We start from the raw sequence: 15,706 nt of genomic DNA, 5'->3' as shown, positions 1-15,706 counted from the left end.
TCTCGCATAGCAAGAATGTATGGTTTTTGTAGAAAATGTGTAGTAATTTGTAAGTGAAATGTAGCTGATAAACTTATATAATTGTAGGTGTTACATAAGAATATTAAAAATTACAAGAACTATTAAAAACCTGTACAATTAAAAGAGATTTTAGTGTGAATATGTTATTTCAAAGATGCACTTATAATAATAATTACAAAACAAAAATGTTGGGTTGTACAATCTATACAATGCAAAATTTTTAAGAAGATTAAAGAAAATAATTAAATACCTAAGGACATAATACAATAAGGCAACGTCTTCAAGCTGAGATATCAGTTGGCTCCACTGACAAGTTTCTTGAGATACATTTTCCCAATCCATTATCACATCATTAGAACTACCAGTTTCACTGTCAGATTTATTTTTATCACAGTTATCATTAGCATTATCATCATTGTTATTATGACTATCAATCTCTTTTTTATTACCATCATTATTAGTGTCACCTGAAACAGAAAATAATATAAAAATGACATACAACTGATTTTATTTTTTGTAAAGTAAATCCTACATATTCAAAATAATGTATAAATAAGAAAACCCCTATTAATAATAACCAATCGTGAAAATATTTCTCCTTTCTACCTAAGTGTGTCAAAAAACAAACAAAGGGTTAGTGCTTAACTTCCCAAGCAGGAAGTAGACATTTTCAAGTCTTCCAAGATAAATTAAAAGCTAACGATTCCTCAATAATGTCTCCTAGTCATCATTCAGCTGTTGAATTTAAATTAATAACATCCTAACCTGATAATATATGAATATATATATATATATATATGTAAAAGCTATAATCACTATATCAACAATAGAGGGAAACTGCCTACGGACCCTGAACCAATAAAGCTGCAATACAATCACCAAAAATTTCATAAGAATTATCAATCAACTACCCAACTTGTATAAAGAAATAATAAAACATTAACAAAACAAATTAGCTACTAAATATTTATTTAATGATCTTTTAAACAAGTTACCTTAAATATAAATTCATTTAAACAATATTATTTAAACATTTTGTATTGATCTGGGCCTTAATAACATATATTGATTTAGGTCTTTAAGATAAATTGGTTTAATTGAGTTAATGCAAGCAATGGATGTGCAACATCTACTGAGTTGAAGCTCTGATTGTAATCTATTATTTCATAACAGAACGGGTTCATTAACCTATACCTTTTCAGTAACTATCTCACTCTTTTTACTGCTACATGAAAAGCATCTGAAGTACAAGAGAAAGCTGTCACAGTTGCTCTCTTTAAGAGTAATCATGTTCATTACATTCACTCTGTGATGAAAAAATGAAGATTGCACTGGAAAAACTGAATATTAAATGCACATCAACAGGCTAGACATACTGGTATGCAACAGTTTTTTTTAGCTCGGTGAAGAAAGCAATGGAAAACCACTTCACTTATTCCAGTAACATTGTGTGACAGGTATAAGTCATAGGATGCTTGAAATTTTTGAGAAGAGCTATGTCATTTACAGAAGTGACTTGCAGCAACTTATTTCAGGTCACTTAAAACCATTACGAGCACGACATTCATACACAACACCCCAGGAATGGAGGGTGTGATGTGGCAACTGGGATTGTCACAAAGACTTCCTTTATGGTAGTAAGGATGTAAGTATCTACAGTTATTATGCCTGAAGATGTAGAAATTTCAGAGATAAAAGCTTTCACTGCATAGGTACAGTGAAATTTACAAAAAAATTACAACTGACTAAATTGTATAGTCAATCTGTAACTGACTAAATTTAGTAGAGTAATAAAAAAAATGATTCTTTTTATATGGGACAACTGAATAATTTCTTTTTAGTTGAATAATTATTTAACTGTTAAATACTCTTTCATTAATCCTTTTTTGATAGCAATTATATGTTTCCTAAGAGCAGAGTAATTTATATTATAATGTGAAATTTATTTAGTAACTGCAACAAAAATATATTTCTTATTTTAAACATAAATAATATCAAACTTTGTATGTAATTAGCAAATTTTGTTAATCGTGGAAATTCAAACATGAACTTAAAAACCCAATTATATTTATTATTATCAGAATTTAAATATATTTTTATATGATAATATTTTAATGTACATAATTTTTACATTAAACTTTACCAAATAAGTACATAAATGAAAGTGGTAAGTATTTGCACAGTTATAGGTAAATATATATATGGATTTGGACGAAATGATTCCGGAACCGATTTAAACTTTCTCCATACTTAAAATCTCAATTAAGAAAATCGGTTTGCGCCTCCACGTTGGTTCGTCTGGATAACCAGTTAGAAACGTGGAGATTTCTACTGGTGAACTAAATCGGAATCACCTCTCTGGATCACATCCAGAGTTGTAACTCGGGAATTTATTCCCACCCAAGGCTGACTTGCCTTTGAAAGTCAAATATGGAAGGTCTTTTAAGAAAAAATCCACCGTCTGGTAAATACCAGTGAAGGCTGCACTCGGATCCGGTGGGCAGCTGCTTAAAAGATAACAATGAATCGGAGCATTTGGAAACACCCAAAAACAACACAACTTCAAAATTGAGGATAAGACACAAGCAAATAAACTACATTGCCACTCACAACATTAATTCTCTAACTCAACCCGGCAAACTAAAAACTCTAACAGACATAATGGACAAACAAAAAATCCTAATCACAGGACTTCAAGAAATGAGAAACACCGATCGAGAGCCGTTTGAATCTCAGGGTTACAGAATTTACAAAGGAATCCCCGGGAAACGTGTGATGAAGAATTGCCCACAGTTCGGAACAGGATTTGCAATCAATCTTAAAATAATTGACTCAGTCGTAGAATTTAAGTCTTACTTCCCCAGGATTTCAACCTTAACCCTAAAATCAGCCAATAAATTCTACACCATAATAAATGTCCATGCTCCCACCAATGACAAAAACAAAAAAGATAGAGAAGAGATGGAAAAATTCTGGGAACTTCTTGACCAAACTGCAAACAACATAAATAAGACCCACACCAAGATTTTAATAGGGGACTTTAATGCCCAACTTGGTAAAGAACGAAGGTAAAGAAAGAAAATGGCCTGCCCAAAAGAAAACTAACAAGAACGGCCAAAGACTTGTCGAATTTTGCAGAAACCATAATATGATCTCAAAATCCACCTATTTTATGAGAAAACCAAACAAATTGAAGAATTGGAAACACCCAGATTGGAAAAAAGGGGAATGGCAACTCGATCATGTTTGCATGGACCGGAATTATCACAAGGAGATTTATAATGTAAAAGTCTTGAGAGGAACAGATACTGGATCGGACCATTACTTAATTAAAGTTAAAATAAAATTCACCCCGCATAAAAAGAAAAAAATCCCAACCTAAAAACAAAAGAGCTTATGATCCACATAAATTTATAAACAATGCCATCTTTGAAGAAACAAAAAAAAAATCAAATTAACTAATAATTTAAAAGAACTGACATCCCAACTGAAAGAAATAGCTGAAGAACTAGCCCCTATAAACCCAAGAAAAAAACACAGGTGGAATGAAGAATGTGACAAAGCATTCAAAGACCGACACCGGGCTTGGATCAACCACCAAACCCAGAAAACTGAAGAATCTAACCATGAATTCACCAAACAAAGGAAAATAACTCAGAAAATTATAAGAGGAACCAAACGACAAGCCCAAAAAAACTTGATTCAGCAAATAGAAGAAAGTTCCAAGAAAACTAACTCCCGAGACTATTATAAAATTTTTGGTCAGGCTCTTCAAAGATATGAACCACCCACCCTTATGCTGAGAGGAAAAAAAGGAAATATGGCCCACACCAATAAAGAAAATGCTGAAATTTTGGCAGAAACCTTCAATAGACTCCTCAACTGTGACGACCCCCCAGAGCTTTTTGAGATTGACACTGAAACTCCAGTTAAAACTTCACCGGTAAATATCAACCCGCCAACAATTCAAGAAGTTCTCGCAGCCTTAAATGAAATAAAAAACTACAAAGCAAGCGGAGAAGACCAGCTTTTCGCAGAACTCTGGAAACACTCATCAGTTTATTCAGTCAAAACTTCCCTACATCTATGCCTCGTGAAAATATGGAACGAAGAAAAACTTCCAGAACACTGGACCACAGCCCTCATTCATCCATTACATAAAAAAGGGGATAAAACTAATCTGGAAAACTACAGAGGCATATCTCTCCTGGATTGCACATACAAAATCCTGTCGAGAATCATATACAACCGATGCAAAGACCAACTTGAACTGGAACTTGGGGAATACCAAGGGGGATATTTAGGCCATGGAGAGGTTGCCCGGAGCAAATAATATCCCTAAAACTTATGATGGTCTTATATAAAAGATGGAAAAAACAACTAATAATCACCTTCGTCGACTTTAAAAGGGCCTATGATTGTATACATCGACCATCCATGCTGAATATTCTGAGAAACCTGGGCCTTCACCCTAAACTCGTAAACATGATAAAATTAACTTTAACCAATACCCAGTCCAGAGTGAAATTCAGAGGTGAACTCTCTCAACCCTTCCCCATAAAAACTGGATTGAGGCAAAGAGACGGCCTCTCACCACTCCATTTTAACTGCGCCCTCGAATTTGTCATGAGAAAATGGTATGAAATAAATCCCAAAAATATAAAAATGGGTACTAAGAAAAACTCCATCGCACTAAATTGCCTAGGATTTGCAGATGACCTCGCTCTTTTAGCAAATAATATTCAAGAAGCCAAAACACAAATCATGAGCCTTCAAAACCTAGCACAAAAGATAGGGCTTCATATCTCTTTCGAAAAAACTGAACTAATGGCCATAGATCCTCTGGTAATAGAGCACATTACGGTAAACAATCAGAAAATTAAAATAGTAAAACAATTTAAATATCTAGGGGAAATAATAACTTATAATTTAAATGAAAAAGTGACATGGCAAAACAGGACAAATAGAATGATTAAATCCCAAAAATTAACTTGGTCAACATATAACAAAAAATGCCTTTCTGCTAAAACAAAACTTAAACATTATAAAACTGTAGTACAGCCAGAAGTCACCTACGGAAGTGAGACCCTTTTCAAAATCACTCAGAAAAACCGAATTGAAAAAATTCTGAAAATAGAGAGGAGAATTGTCAGAACGTGTATCAATAAAAAACACCAAAAAGAAGGCTGATGGTGGATTGTGCCAAATGAGGTGGTGTATCGAGAAATAGAGCCTGTTACTGATACTATGCGGAAAAAAAGAATCTCTTTCTTTGGTCATCTCATAAGGACACCGGAAACAAGACTGTCAAGAAATATCATTGAAAAGCTCTGGTTCCAAAAGCTAGAAGTAGGATGGATCAAAGAAATTAGAGAAGATATGAAAGAATTGGGAATTTCCCTGACTGACCTACAGAATAAAACTAGAAAAATTACAAAGCTAAAAGACAAAAGCATTAGATTTAAACAAAAGACAGACAAACGACAAAATACAACGAAGAGGGTGTTTACGGATGAAGAAAAGAAAGCAAGATCTGAACGGATGAAGAAATACTGAGCAGTTCGGAAGAGTAAAATAACACGCTTTCTCAGAAAAGATCCAACTAAAATTGACTTAAGTGGTCCCATGTTGGCCGTAAAAGCATAATAATAATAATAATAATATATGGATTTTAAAAAACTAACTGTAGGAGCCCAATGAATTCAAGGCATGGGGCCAGCAACAGATGTGGCCGAAACATGGGGTGCTGTGATATCATAAGATGAGCCCAGCAAACCATGTTGTAGAGCAGAAGGGAGTTTTAGTGGTTAGGCCTGCAAGTAGAGACCCACACTAGTAGGAGAGTCCTTACTATGGGGTATGAGACTACATGGTGCCTATAAAAGGTTTCTCCTCCTCTAAATATATATATATATATATATATATATATATATATATATATATGGGTTGCTTATATATATATCTGTTTATTTCACTTATTTAGGGTAGGTCTTGAAAGTATCATTCTTCAGGTACAGGGGCTGTACACAGGGTATAAGCATTAAAAATATATTAGCTCCTTATCAGTTCTCAATGAATAAATAAATTTATTTAATTTCCTATTATTTGTAACTGAATTTAGTCTGCATTTATTTGAATCAGATTCACTGCATATGAACTCTTGATTTCAAAACTAACAGAATTTGCAATTGGAATTCAGGCAAGTGCTGATAACCAAAGTATGCAATTAATATAGTTGTTAAGATCTGAATATCTAATTTAAGTGGAATTTCAATTCAGTAACATCACACAAGAGTTGAGTGGTAAAACGTTAACTTTCAGTTCTGTTAGCTTTTTAATCTCAAAATATTTACTATTAAATACATTCTCAATATATGTTCAGATCTTTATCTTTATTTATTATTTTATTTCTTAGTTAACTTATCTATGGAGGCCCATTTGGTCAGCTTATCAGGTCAGGTCCTTGAAAACAAGACCTGCATTTTTAAAAAAAAATGGAGTACAGGTCAGTGGGAATATTCTAACTTGTTACCAACACAGTCATTAAATATAATATGGAATTAAAAACTACCTGGAAGCAAATCATCAACAGATAAAGCAACATAACGACACACCAGAGCTGCAGTCAATGCCGCAATAGGATCTTCACTATCACATAACATGGTCCTGACCTGAGTCCACCAATTTACACTCTTACCTGAAATACATATCAAATTACAACAGATTTTATAAATGAAATAAAATTTTATCTACATATTTCTCAAAATGTCATCTTTTACATTTGAAATTTGATGTAAAATGACATTTTTAAGAAATAATGCATCCATAAATTATAAATAAGACATCTATTACATACATAATATGTACATAATTTTATATAGCAGAATTCAAAAATGGAAAGTAAGCTATGGTTACAACTCATTTTTGAGATATAGAAATACATAAAATAATAATAATATTACAAAATATTCATAATTCAGGAGCCGGTATTAAAACTTATTTTGAGCACATATTTACGTACAAGTTGAATAGGACATACATTTATCGTTTTATGTCCATTGTATATAAAAAAAATTCTGATAACCAACGATAAAATAATAATTTTATTTTCACTAAAATCCTATAAGAAATAAAAAAAATTACAAACAATTAAAATAAAATAAAAGAAACACATACAAGCAGCAAGACTGATATATTTTTAAAAGTTCGGTTGTTCAGGAAAAAATCAAATTATGCTGTGATGAACAAGAGGATATAGGGAACTAAAAAAAATTATTTTATAGTAAAAAAAACTGAGCAAGGTTGATATTTCATATTAGTTCCATTTTAAAAGACAAAACCTAAAATTAAAAAAATAAAAAACATAAATTTTAGTGAGAATTTTACGGGGAAAACTTTGCATTCTCTAATCATTTATGATTGAGTTAAAATTATCTGAACGCTTGTGAAATCTGCTGCTGCGTAACTAACTAAGGGATCCTGCTCTTCCCTTCTCACTAAGTATAACGCTAAGCAGTGCAAAAGAAGAGCTGGTGGAGCATTATCAAACTGGGATGTTCACATCTTATGTAGTGTCCATCTTATGGAAGATCATTAATAGCTTCATCTACACAGTAATGTTAAACATAATCATTATATTCATTCGAAATTAAACTGTTAGAAAAATAAATAATTACATTTTCATAAAAAATAGAATAATTACCTGCTATCAAGCATATAGCTCTGATCAGTTCACTAAAACGAATCATTTCAAGTGCAACAGAATTACTAACTGCATGTTTATTTATCCAAAATGAAACCGCTAATGACATTAAATCAAAAGGTAGAATACAACTCTCACAAGCAGCATTCTGCCACTCATTAATACTGCAATTACCATCCAGATAACCTTGGTAAACCATTTCACCTAAAAAGATTAAATTAATATTTATTAACATATAAAATTTTAAAAAATCAGACAAAAAGCAAGAATATACACACAAAATTGTTTGCTTATAAAAGGTCAAGCCATTTTGATAACGTGTACTATCAAACATTTTGCTTAACAAGGTACAAACTACAAAAAAACGAGGTAATTAAGTAATTTTTAAATTTATAAAAGATGTTAAATGATTATCTCTTAACAGAATTCATGTTTTATATCAGTTTGATAACATTTACAGCTTAATTTTTGTTCATTTACAATTAAAATCTTCCTTTAAATCTCACAGTCTAAGACTCTAAGTAAATATAGTGGCATTTATCCAAAAAATAGATATGGCAACAAGTTTAGCAACAAATAAGCTCATTTCATAAGGCAGACTTACCATGCAACTCCCTGACTATCCATGCATGCATGCCCAACTGAATCATTTAGTCTAGTTCCATTTATGTGAATAACTGATTTATCTGACTGGCACTAAACATCTGAAAATTCTTGCAATAACACAAATGGTTAGTGCTTATTTTGACAGAGATTTAAATTCTACATGAACTGTAAGGTAATAATTACCATGGTAGAATAATTCATGATGAGTAGCAAAAAAAGAAGATAAGCCACAAAAATGATCACCATAGTGCTAAAATGCCTAAAAAAGGGCTAGATTGTAATGCAGTGGTAGCAAATTGGAGAAAGTTGATATGGATGGAATCCAACATTCTCAGAGGCATTAATTTCAGATAATACACAACCAAACTACAATGAGATCAAAATTACACTGAAACTTGATAAATTCATGTATTCAAGCTTGATCTGCAACCATGGTTCAAGAAGTGAATTATTGACAAAATGAAAGTTTTAAATTTATTGAAAAAATTACTGTGATACAACTTAATAAACTTACTGATAGCCAAAATTTTATCAGGAGAAATAGATTTATTTAAAGTAATTTTAGCAGCTTCACTTGAAACTTGGAAACCCTGTATGAAACTTGAAACATTAGCAGAACTGTCTTGAAACTTTACTCTTGAAACTCCACTTTTACTTGTACTATTTGCAAGTGATAATGCTCTATCAACTTCTTCAGACGTCGTTTGAATCAGTTGACATAACCTCTATAAATAGAAGATAACATAAAAGAAGGAGATTAAACACAATAAAATAAAATTTAAAGTAATATCTAGTAAATACTGTATTTCAAATATAAAAAATTGTTTTTGGTAAGCCTTAAGGAATACATTCATTTACTGAAATAAAATTTTTAACTCAAATGTGCCTCTTTAATTTAGTTTAATAGACTATTAAAAATGTTAAAAATATAGACTTCAACCTAATTTTGAAGACATAGTGGTTGGAATCTGACTAAATGAAGAAGCTATGAAAAATGCATTTTGGTACACATTCAAAGTGTCATTCAATTTACCTGCAGTATTACATAAGTAAAGCTTGAAGAAATGTTATTACTTATTTTATTACACAAATATGCTATAACCACATATGAGGTGTGGCAGAAAAGTAATGATGCTGATCTTTTTTTTTTAAAAAAATAATTTTATATATCAATGTTATCATTTTTTCAAAGTGGTTCACTTTGGGCAGCTATACATCATCAGCAGAGATGTTAATTCCATTCTTTTTAACAATGCTGGAAGGCTTCAAATTGGAATTGGCATTAGCTCCTTGGTTATGCTCCTTTAAAAGGTTTTGATAGTTTTTACTTTGACAATTTACTTGACAGGTTAAATGATAACCTTTTAAGTAAATTTTATCCCTGGGGAACAAAAAAAAGTCACATGGACTAAAATCAGGTGAACAGGAGGGCTGAGGAATCAAAGGAATCTCTTTTTATGTAAAAAAAAAAACAGGTTGATGAAGATTGTTTTGTGACAGGGGGCGATGTCATGGAGCATTCAAGTGTTTGAAATTTTCGGTCCAACACAAAACACCCCTTTTCTGAGCTTTCAAGGACTTCTTTATAAAAAACTTGATTGATAGTTTGTCCTTGAGGCACATATTCTGCGTGAACAATCCTCCTACTATCAAAAAAACAAATCAGCATAGACTTGATTTTTCTTTTGTCAAGAAGTGTCAGTGTGCCACTCTTGACTTTAACATTTTGTTTCTGGATCGTTCTCAAAAATCTATGATTCATTACCAGTGATCACATGACTGAAGAAACCTGGATCATTTTTGACTTTGTCAAGAAGTCAAGGCACACTTTCTTCTGAGAGTCCATTTGTGTAATGGAAAGGTTTTCTGACACCAACTTGGCACATAATTTTCTCATGCTCAAATTTTGAGTCTCGAGTCTGATAAAGGGTAAAATGATTCAAATTTTACACACTCCTCATCAGTCTCAATGTTAGTTGAGAGTCTGATCTCATAAGAGCTCTCACCCTTTCCACATTCTCCTCAGTTTTTGATGTTGGAAGGCCTATCTGAGTTGATGTTGGAAGGCCTATCTGAGAGAGGACTTCTCATTATTTTCACCGGTTTCGGGCCCTCCAAAAATGCTTTGTGCCACTGAAAAACTTATGCTCTTGATAAGGTATGTTCCGCAAATGCTTGTTGCAACTTTTTGTAGGTCAAACTCGCAGATTCACTAAAATTTATGGCATACCATTACTCCAAATTTTGCTGTTCCATTTCCATAATGCACTACAGAAACACAACTTCATTTATCACATTCTCTAGGGTGGCGTAGTTACTGCATAGAGCATCTTGGAGTAGCTGATGCATAAGGTATGTAAAGGGGGAGCCTGCATTTTTGCCAGATCGCTTCAAATGTTACCAGTCTCATTACTTTTCTGTTACACCTTGAATACGGGCTGGGCAAAAGGAATGAAAGAGGGGACCGACTTATAGAGTTTTGCACGAAGTATAATTTAGTAATTGCAAACACCCAATTTAAAAATCATAATAGAAGAATATACACTTGGAAAAAGCCAGGCGATACTGCAAGGTATCAGATAGATTATATCATGGTTAAGCAAAGATTTAGAAATCAACTCGTGGACTGCAAAACTTACCCTGGAGCAGACATTGATAGCAACCATAATTTGGTGATAATGAAATGTAGATTGGGGTTTAAAAACCTGAAGAAAAGGTGTCAGATGAATCGGTGGAATTTAGAGAAGCTTGAGGAAGAGGAGGTAAAGAAGATTTTTGAGGAGGACATCGCTAGAGGTCTGAGTAAAAAAGATAAGATAGAAAATGTAGAAGAAGAATGGGAGAATGTTAAAAAGGAAATTCTTAAATCAGCAGAAGCGAACTTAGGCGGAATAAAGAGAACTGGTAGAAAACCTTGGGTTTCAGACGATATATTGCAGCTGATGGATGAACGTAGAAAATATAAGAATGCTAGTGATGAAGAAAGTAAAAGGAACTATCGGCAATTAAGAAATGCTATAAACAGGAAGTGCAAACTGGCGAAAGAAGAGTGGATTAAAGAAAAGTGTTCAGAAGTGGAAAGAGAAATGAACATTGGTAAAATAGACGGAGCATACAGGAAAGTTAAGGAAAATTTTGGGGTACATAAATTAAAATCTAATAATGTGTTAAACAAAAATGGTACACCTATATATAATACGAAAGGTAAAGTCAATAGATGGGTGGAATATATTGAAGAGTTATACGGAGGAAATGAATTAGAAAATGGTTTTATAGAGGAAGAAGAGGAAGTTGAGGAGGATGAAATGGGAGAAACAATACTGAGATCTGAATTTAAGAGAGCATTAAAAGATTTAAATGGCAGAAAGGCTCCTGGAATAGACGGAATACCTGTAGAATTACTGCACAGTGCAGGGGAGGAGGCGATTGATAGATTATACAAACTGGTGTGTAATATTTATGAAAAAGGGGAATTTCCGTCAGACTTCAAAAAAAGTGTTATAGTAATGATACCAAAGAAATCAGGGGCAGATAAATGTGAAGAATACAGAACAATTAGTTTAACTAGTCATGCATCAAAAATCTTAACTAGAATTCTATACAGAAGAATTGAGAGGAGAGTGGAGGAAGTGTTAGGAGAAGACCAATTTGGTTTCAGGAAAAGTATAGGGACAAGGGAAGCAATTTTAGGCCTCAGATTAATAGTAGAAGGAAGATTAAAGAAAAACAAACCAACATACTTGGCGTTTATAGACCTAGAAAAGGCATTCGATAACGTAGACTGGAATAAAATGTTCAGCATTTTAAAAAAATTAGGGTTCAAATACAGAGATAGAAGAACAATTGCTAACATGTACAGGAACCAAACAGCAACAGTAGCAATTGAAGAACATAAGAAAGAAGCCATAATAAGAAAGGGAGTCCGACAAGGATGTTCTCTATCTCCGTTACTTTTTAATCTTTACATGGAACTAGCAGTTAATGATGTTAAAGAACAATTTAGATTCGGAGTAACAGTACAAGGTGAAAAGATAAAGATGCTACGATTTGCTGATGATATAGTAATTCTAGCCGAGAATAAAATGGATTTAGAAGAAACAATGAACGGCATAGATGAAGTCCTACGCAAGAACTATCGCATGAAAATAAACAAGAACAAAACAAAAGTAATGAAATGTAGTAGAAATAACAAAGATGGACCACTGAATGTGAAAATAGGAGGAGAAAAGATTATGGATGTAGAAGAAGTTTGTTATTTGGGAAGTAGAATTACTAAAGATGGACGAAGCAGGAGCGATATAAAATGCCGAATAGCACAAGCTAAACGAGCCTTCAGTAAGAAATATAAGTTGTTTACATCAAAAATTAATTTAAATGTCAGGAAAAGATTTTTGAAAGTGTATGTTTGGAGTGTCGCTTTATATGGAAGTGAAACTTGGACAATCGGAGTATCTGAGAAGAAAAGGTTAGAAGCTTTTGAAATGTGGTGCTATAGGAGAATGTTAAAAATCAGATGGGTGGATAAAGTGACAAATGAGGAGGTATTGCGGCAAATAGATGAAGAAAGAAGCATTTGGAAAAATATACTTAAAAGAAGAGACAGACTTATAGGCCACATACTAAGGCATCCTGGAATAGTCGCTTTAATTTTGGAAGGACAGGTAGAAGGGAAAAATTGTGTAGGCAGGCCACGTTTGGAATATGTAAAACAAATTGTTAGGGATGTAGGATGTAGAGGGTATACTGAAATGAAACGACTAGCACTAGATAGGGAATCTTGGAGAGCTGCATCAAACCAGTCAAATGACTGAAGACAAAAAAAAAAAAACACCTTGTATTACAAATGAGTACATTGGTATAACATAAAAGTATCTAGTAATATTGATGTAATCAACAAAGAAAAAATCTATACTTTGTTAAATAATTTTTTTATACTCAAACATTATGACTAACTATTCTAGTTAGTCAACTAACTAGTTTAGACTAACTATCCTAGTTAGTCTGATGGTCTAAAAATATTAAGTACAAGAGGCACTAGTCACAGTTGCTTAATCTAAGAAAAATTAATATTCTCTACTCAGCCAGTCCCTATGGTGAACAGAGTAGTCAGTCATTATTATATAGCTGAATATTTTCTTTCTCTTTGTGGTCATGGGATACTGAAACTCAAAAAAAAATTTATTGAGAAGGCAATTTCATTTCTTATTTAATCCAACAAGACTATTATGGGATGCTTGTTTTTGAGACTGATTACAATGATCACATTGTTTTTGTGATTTATTTTTTACTCATGTCTTTAGTAATCTTACAGATTTGGTATTTAACATACACATTGCATCGATCTCATATGTCATATCAAAAATAAAAAGTGAATGTAAATATAGGTAGTTTTGAACAAAGATGGTAAAGAAAAACCAAAATAGTTCACATATCTGAAACAATTCTGGGTAAGAAACTGCATGCAGTAAGTTTGCAACGGTTGAATATTATCTAATGATGGAATATTCAGTAATGATCTGCAAAATGTCCTTTTTTATGGATAACATCACATCTTAAACACTATGTAAGCAAGTAATGCAGTCATTGGCTACCATTAACTATGTACTTTTTACTTTAAAAGACTGATGTATATGGAACTGACTCTAGTGACAGAATCTGTAGCAATAATAAAACAGCCAGAAGAATTGTCAATTGAATCAATAGTAATATTTCAGCATCATCTCAATGATGATTATAGTTAACTGAAAGATTATATACAAGTTTGACATCACTTACTATCATAAAATTAATGATGTTGAATCAATGTAATTACTATATGACTACTTATTGATACGTTAACAATGATAAACAATGCTGGAACTATAAAATACCTGAGCATCATCAGTAGCACATTCTGAAATGATTGTATTGTAACTAGGTGGCTTTTGTCGCAATCTAGACAAAAACTGATAAAATGTAACAAGGTGTTCCAACTGAGTACATTTATCCAATAAAGACTTTCCACCAGGATCTAATGTTTCACTTACTTTATCTGAAAATAAATAAAAAAAACTTAAAATTGTAAAGCAGTCATTATTTTAAGTTTAGAGCACTGATTTTCAACCTTTTTAGCTCCACAACCTCCAAAAAGTAAGAAAAATATATAATGAATATTTTCTGACCCCACAATCCAACCTAATAAAACCTAGTTAAAATTATTTAGCTGCACTGATAGCAATGGGTATGAACATGCATGTATAAAGTGCAGAAAATAGGCAATTTACAGTTCCAACTTGATGTGTACGTGCTCCTTATAATTTGGTCTGCTTGCATAATATTTGTTGGACAGCGTCATGTTTGACACGTTATGCTCTCAGCAGTATAAAAGAGGTGTAATGGATTGCAGAATGTCAGTTTACTTTTGAATGTGAAGCGTGCATCAGGTGCCTTTATTTAAGTTTTTAGAAGCGTAGTTTCACTGAAAATAATAATTGAGGTTTCGGTTTTTTTATATCTGGTCAAATGGTGTAACTGGTTATTTTTCAATTAATTCTTATCTAAAATGGGTAAATCTGTGAAAAACAAAGTAGGTCATCAGCATCCAGTGAATCTATTGGTAAAAGACAAGATTGTACACTGACAGTTATTTAAATTACAGTTTTATGTCACTGGATGGAAGCCACAGTGCAATGATTGCATTAAAATCCTCTTCGATGAAAGCATAAAGCCGTCAAAATTAATTAGACAATAAAAAACTAAACATTCAGATCATAAAAGAAAACCCTTGGGATTTTTCAAAAGAAAATTACTTTGAGAAATTAACAAGCTTTCTAATGACACAGTATCAAGGCGAATTGACAACATGGCCTCCAATGTTTGCGATCAGATAATTCAGCAAATGAAGATCAATCAATCTTCAATCAAAGAAGATATGTTGTTTTGCAAAATCAATACCTGGTCATGAAACAGAACAATCTCTTTTTGATGTTTTCTTATGAAGCTACGAAAAACAATAACATAGATGGTTGGACAAAATGTATTGCAGTATATAATGACAATGCAAAGGTGATAACAGGAAAGAACAGTGGATTTCTGAAAAAATTAAAAGACTGTCTTATACCAAGGGTGGAATGAATGAACTGTTTCCTTCACAGACATGTTCTTGCCACGAAAAATCTCAAAAACATTTTTTGCAAAGCTATAAAAATGGTTCCCTTTATTCAAAGTTGACCATTACAAAATAGGCTGTATCTAAACTAAACAATGAAAAAAGATCTCTTCTTTTCCATACAGAAGTCAAATGATTATCATAGGAGAAATTGTTAACCTGGTTATTGGAATTGCGAGATAAATTAATAATATTTTTCCAGAATAAACAAATGCCATTCTCAATGTACA

At 32.4% G+C, this 15,706-nt stretch overlaps 1 protein-coding gene across 2 annotated transcripts in view; it reads right to left on the bottom strand.

Moving 5' to 3' along the window:
- Nucleotides 1-15,706, bottom strand: part of Rab3-GAP (Rab3 GTPase activating protein) — a 95,037-nt gene that overhangs the window by 32,498 nt on the left and 46,833 nt on the right. For both annotated transcript variants that reach the window (XM_075369373.1, XM_075369374.1), the window contains exons 11-15: nucleotides 14,200-14,360; nucleotides 8,844-9,054; nucleotides 7,724-7,927; nucleotides 6,593-6,718; nucleotides 272-488 (exon numbers count right to left, since the gene is read on the bottom strand). In XM_075369373.1, coding sequence (XP_075225488.1) covers nucleotides 272-488; nucleotides 6,593-6,718; nucleotides 7,724-7,927; nucleotides 8,844-9,054; nucleotides 14,200-14,360 — 919 coding nt within the window. The remainder of the gene's footprint in view (nucleotides 1-271; nucleotides 489-6,592; nucleotides 6,719-7,723; nucleotides 7,928-8,843; nucleotides 9,055-14,199; nucleotides 14,361-15,706) is intronic.

Source organism: Lycorma delicatula, chromosome 6 (genome assembly GCF_047948215.1).
Source record: "Lycorma delicatula isolate Av1 chromosome 6, ASM4794821v1, whole genome shotgun sequence".
NCBI lineage: Eukaryota > Metazoa > Arthropoda > Insecta > Hemiptera > Fulgoridae > Lycorma > Lycorma delicatula.
Note: the sequence above shows the minus strand (reverse complement) of the source record. Positions and strands in the feature narration are given on the sequence as shown.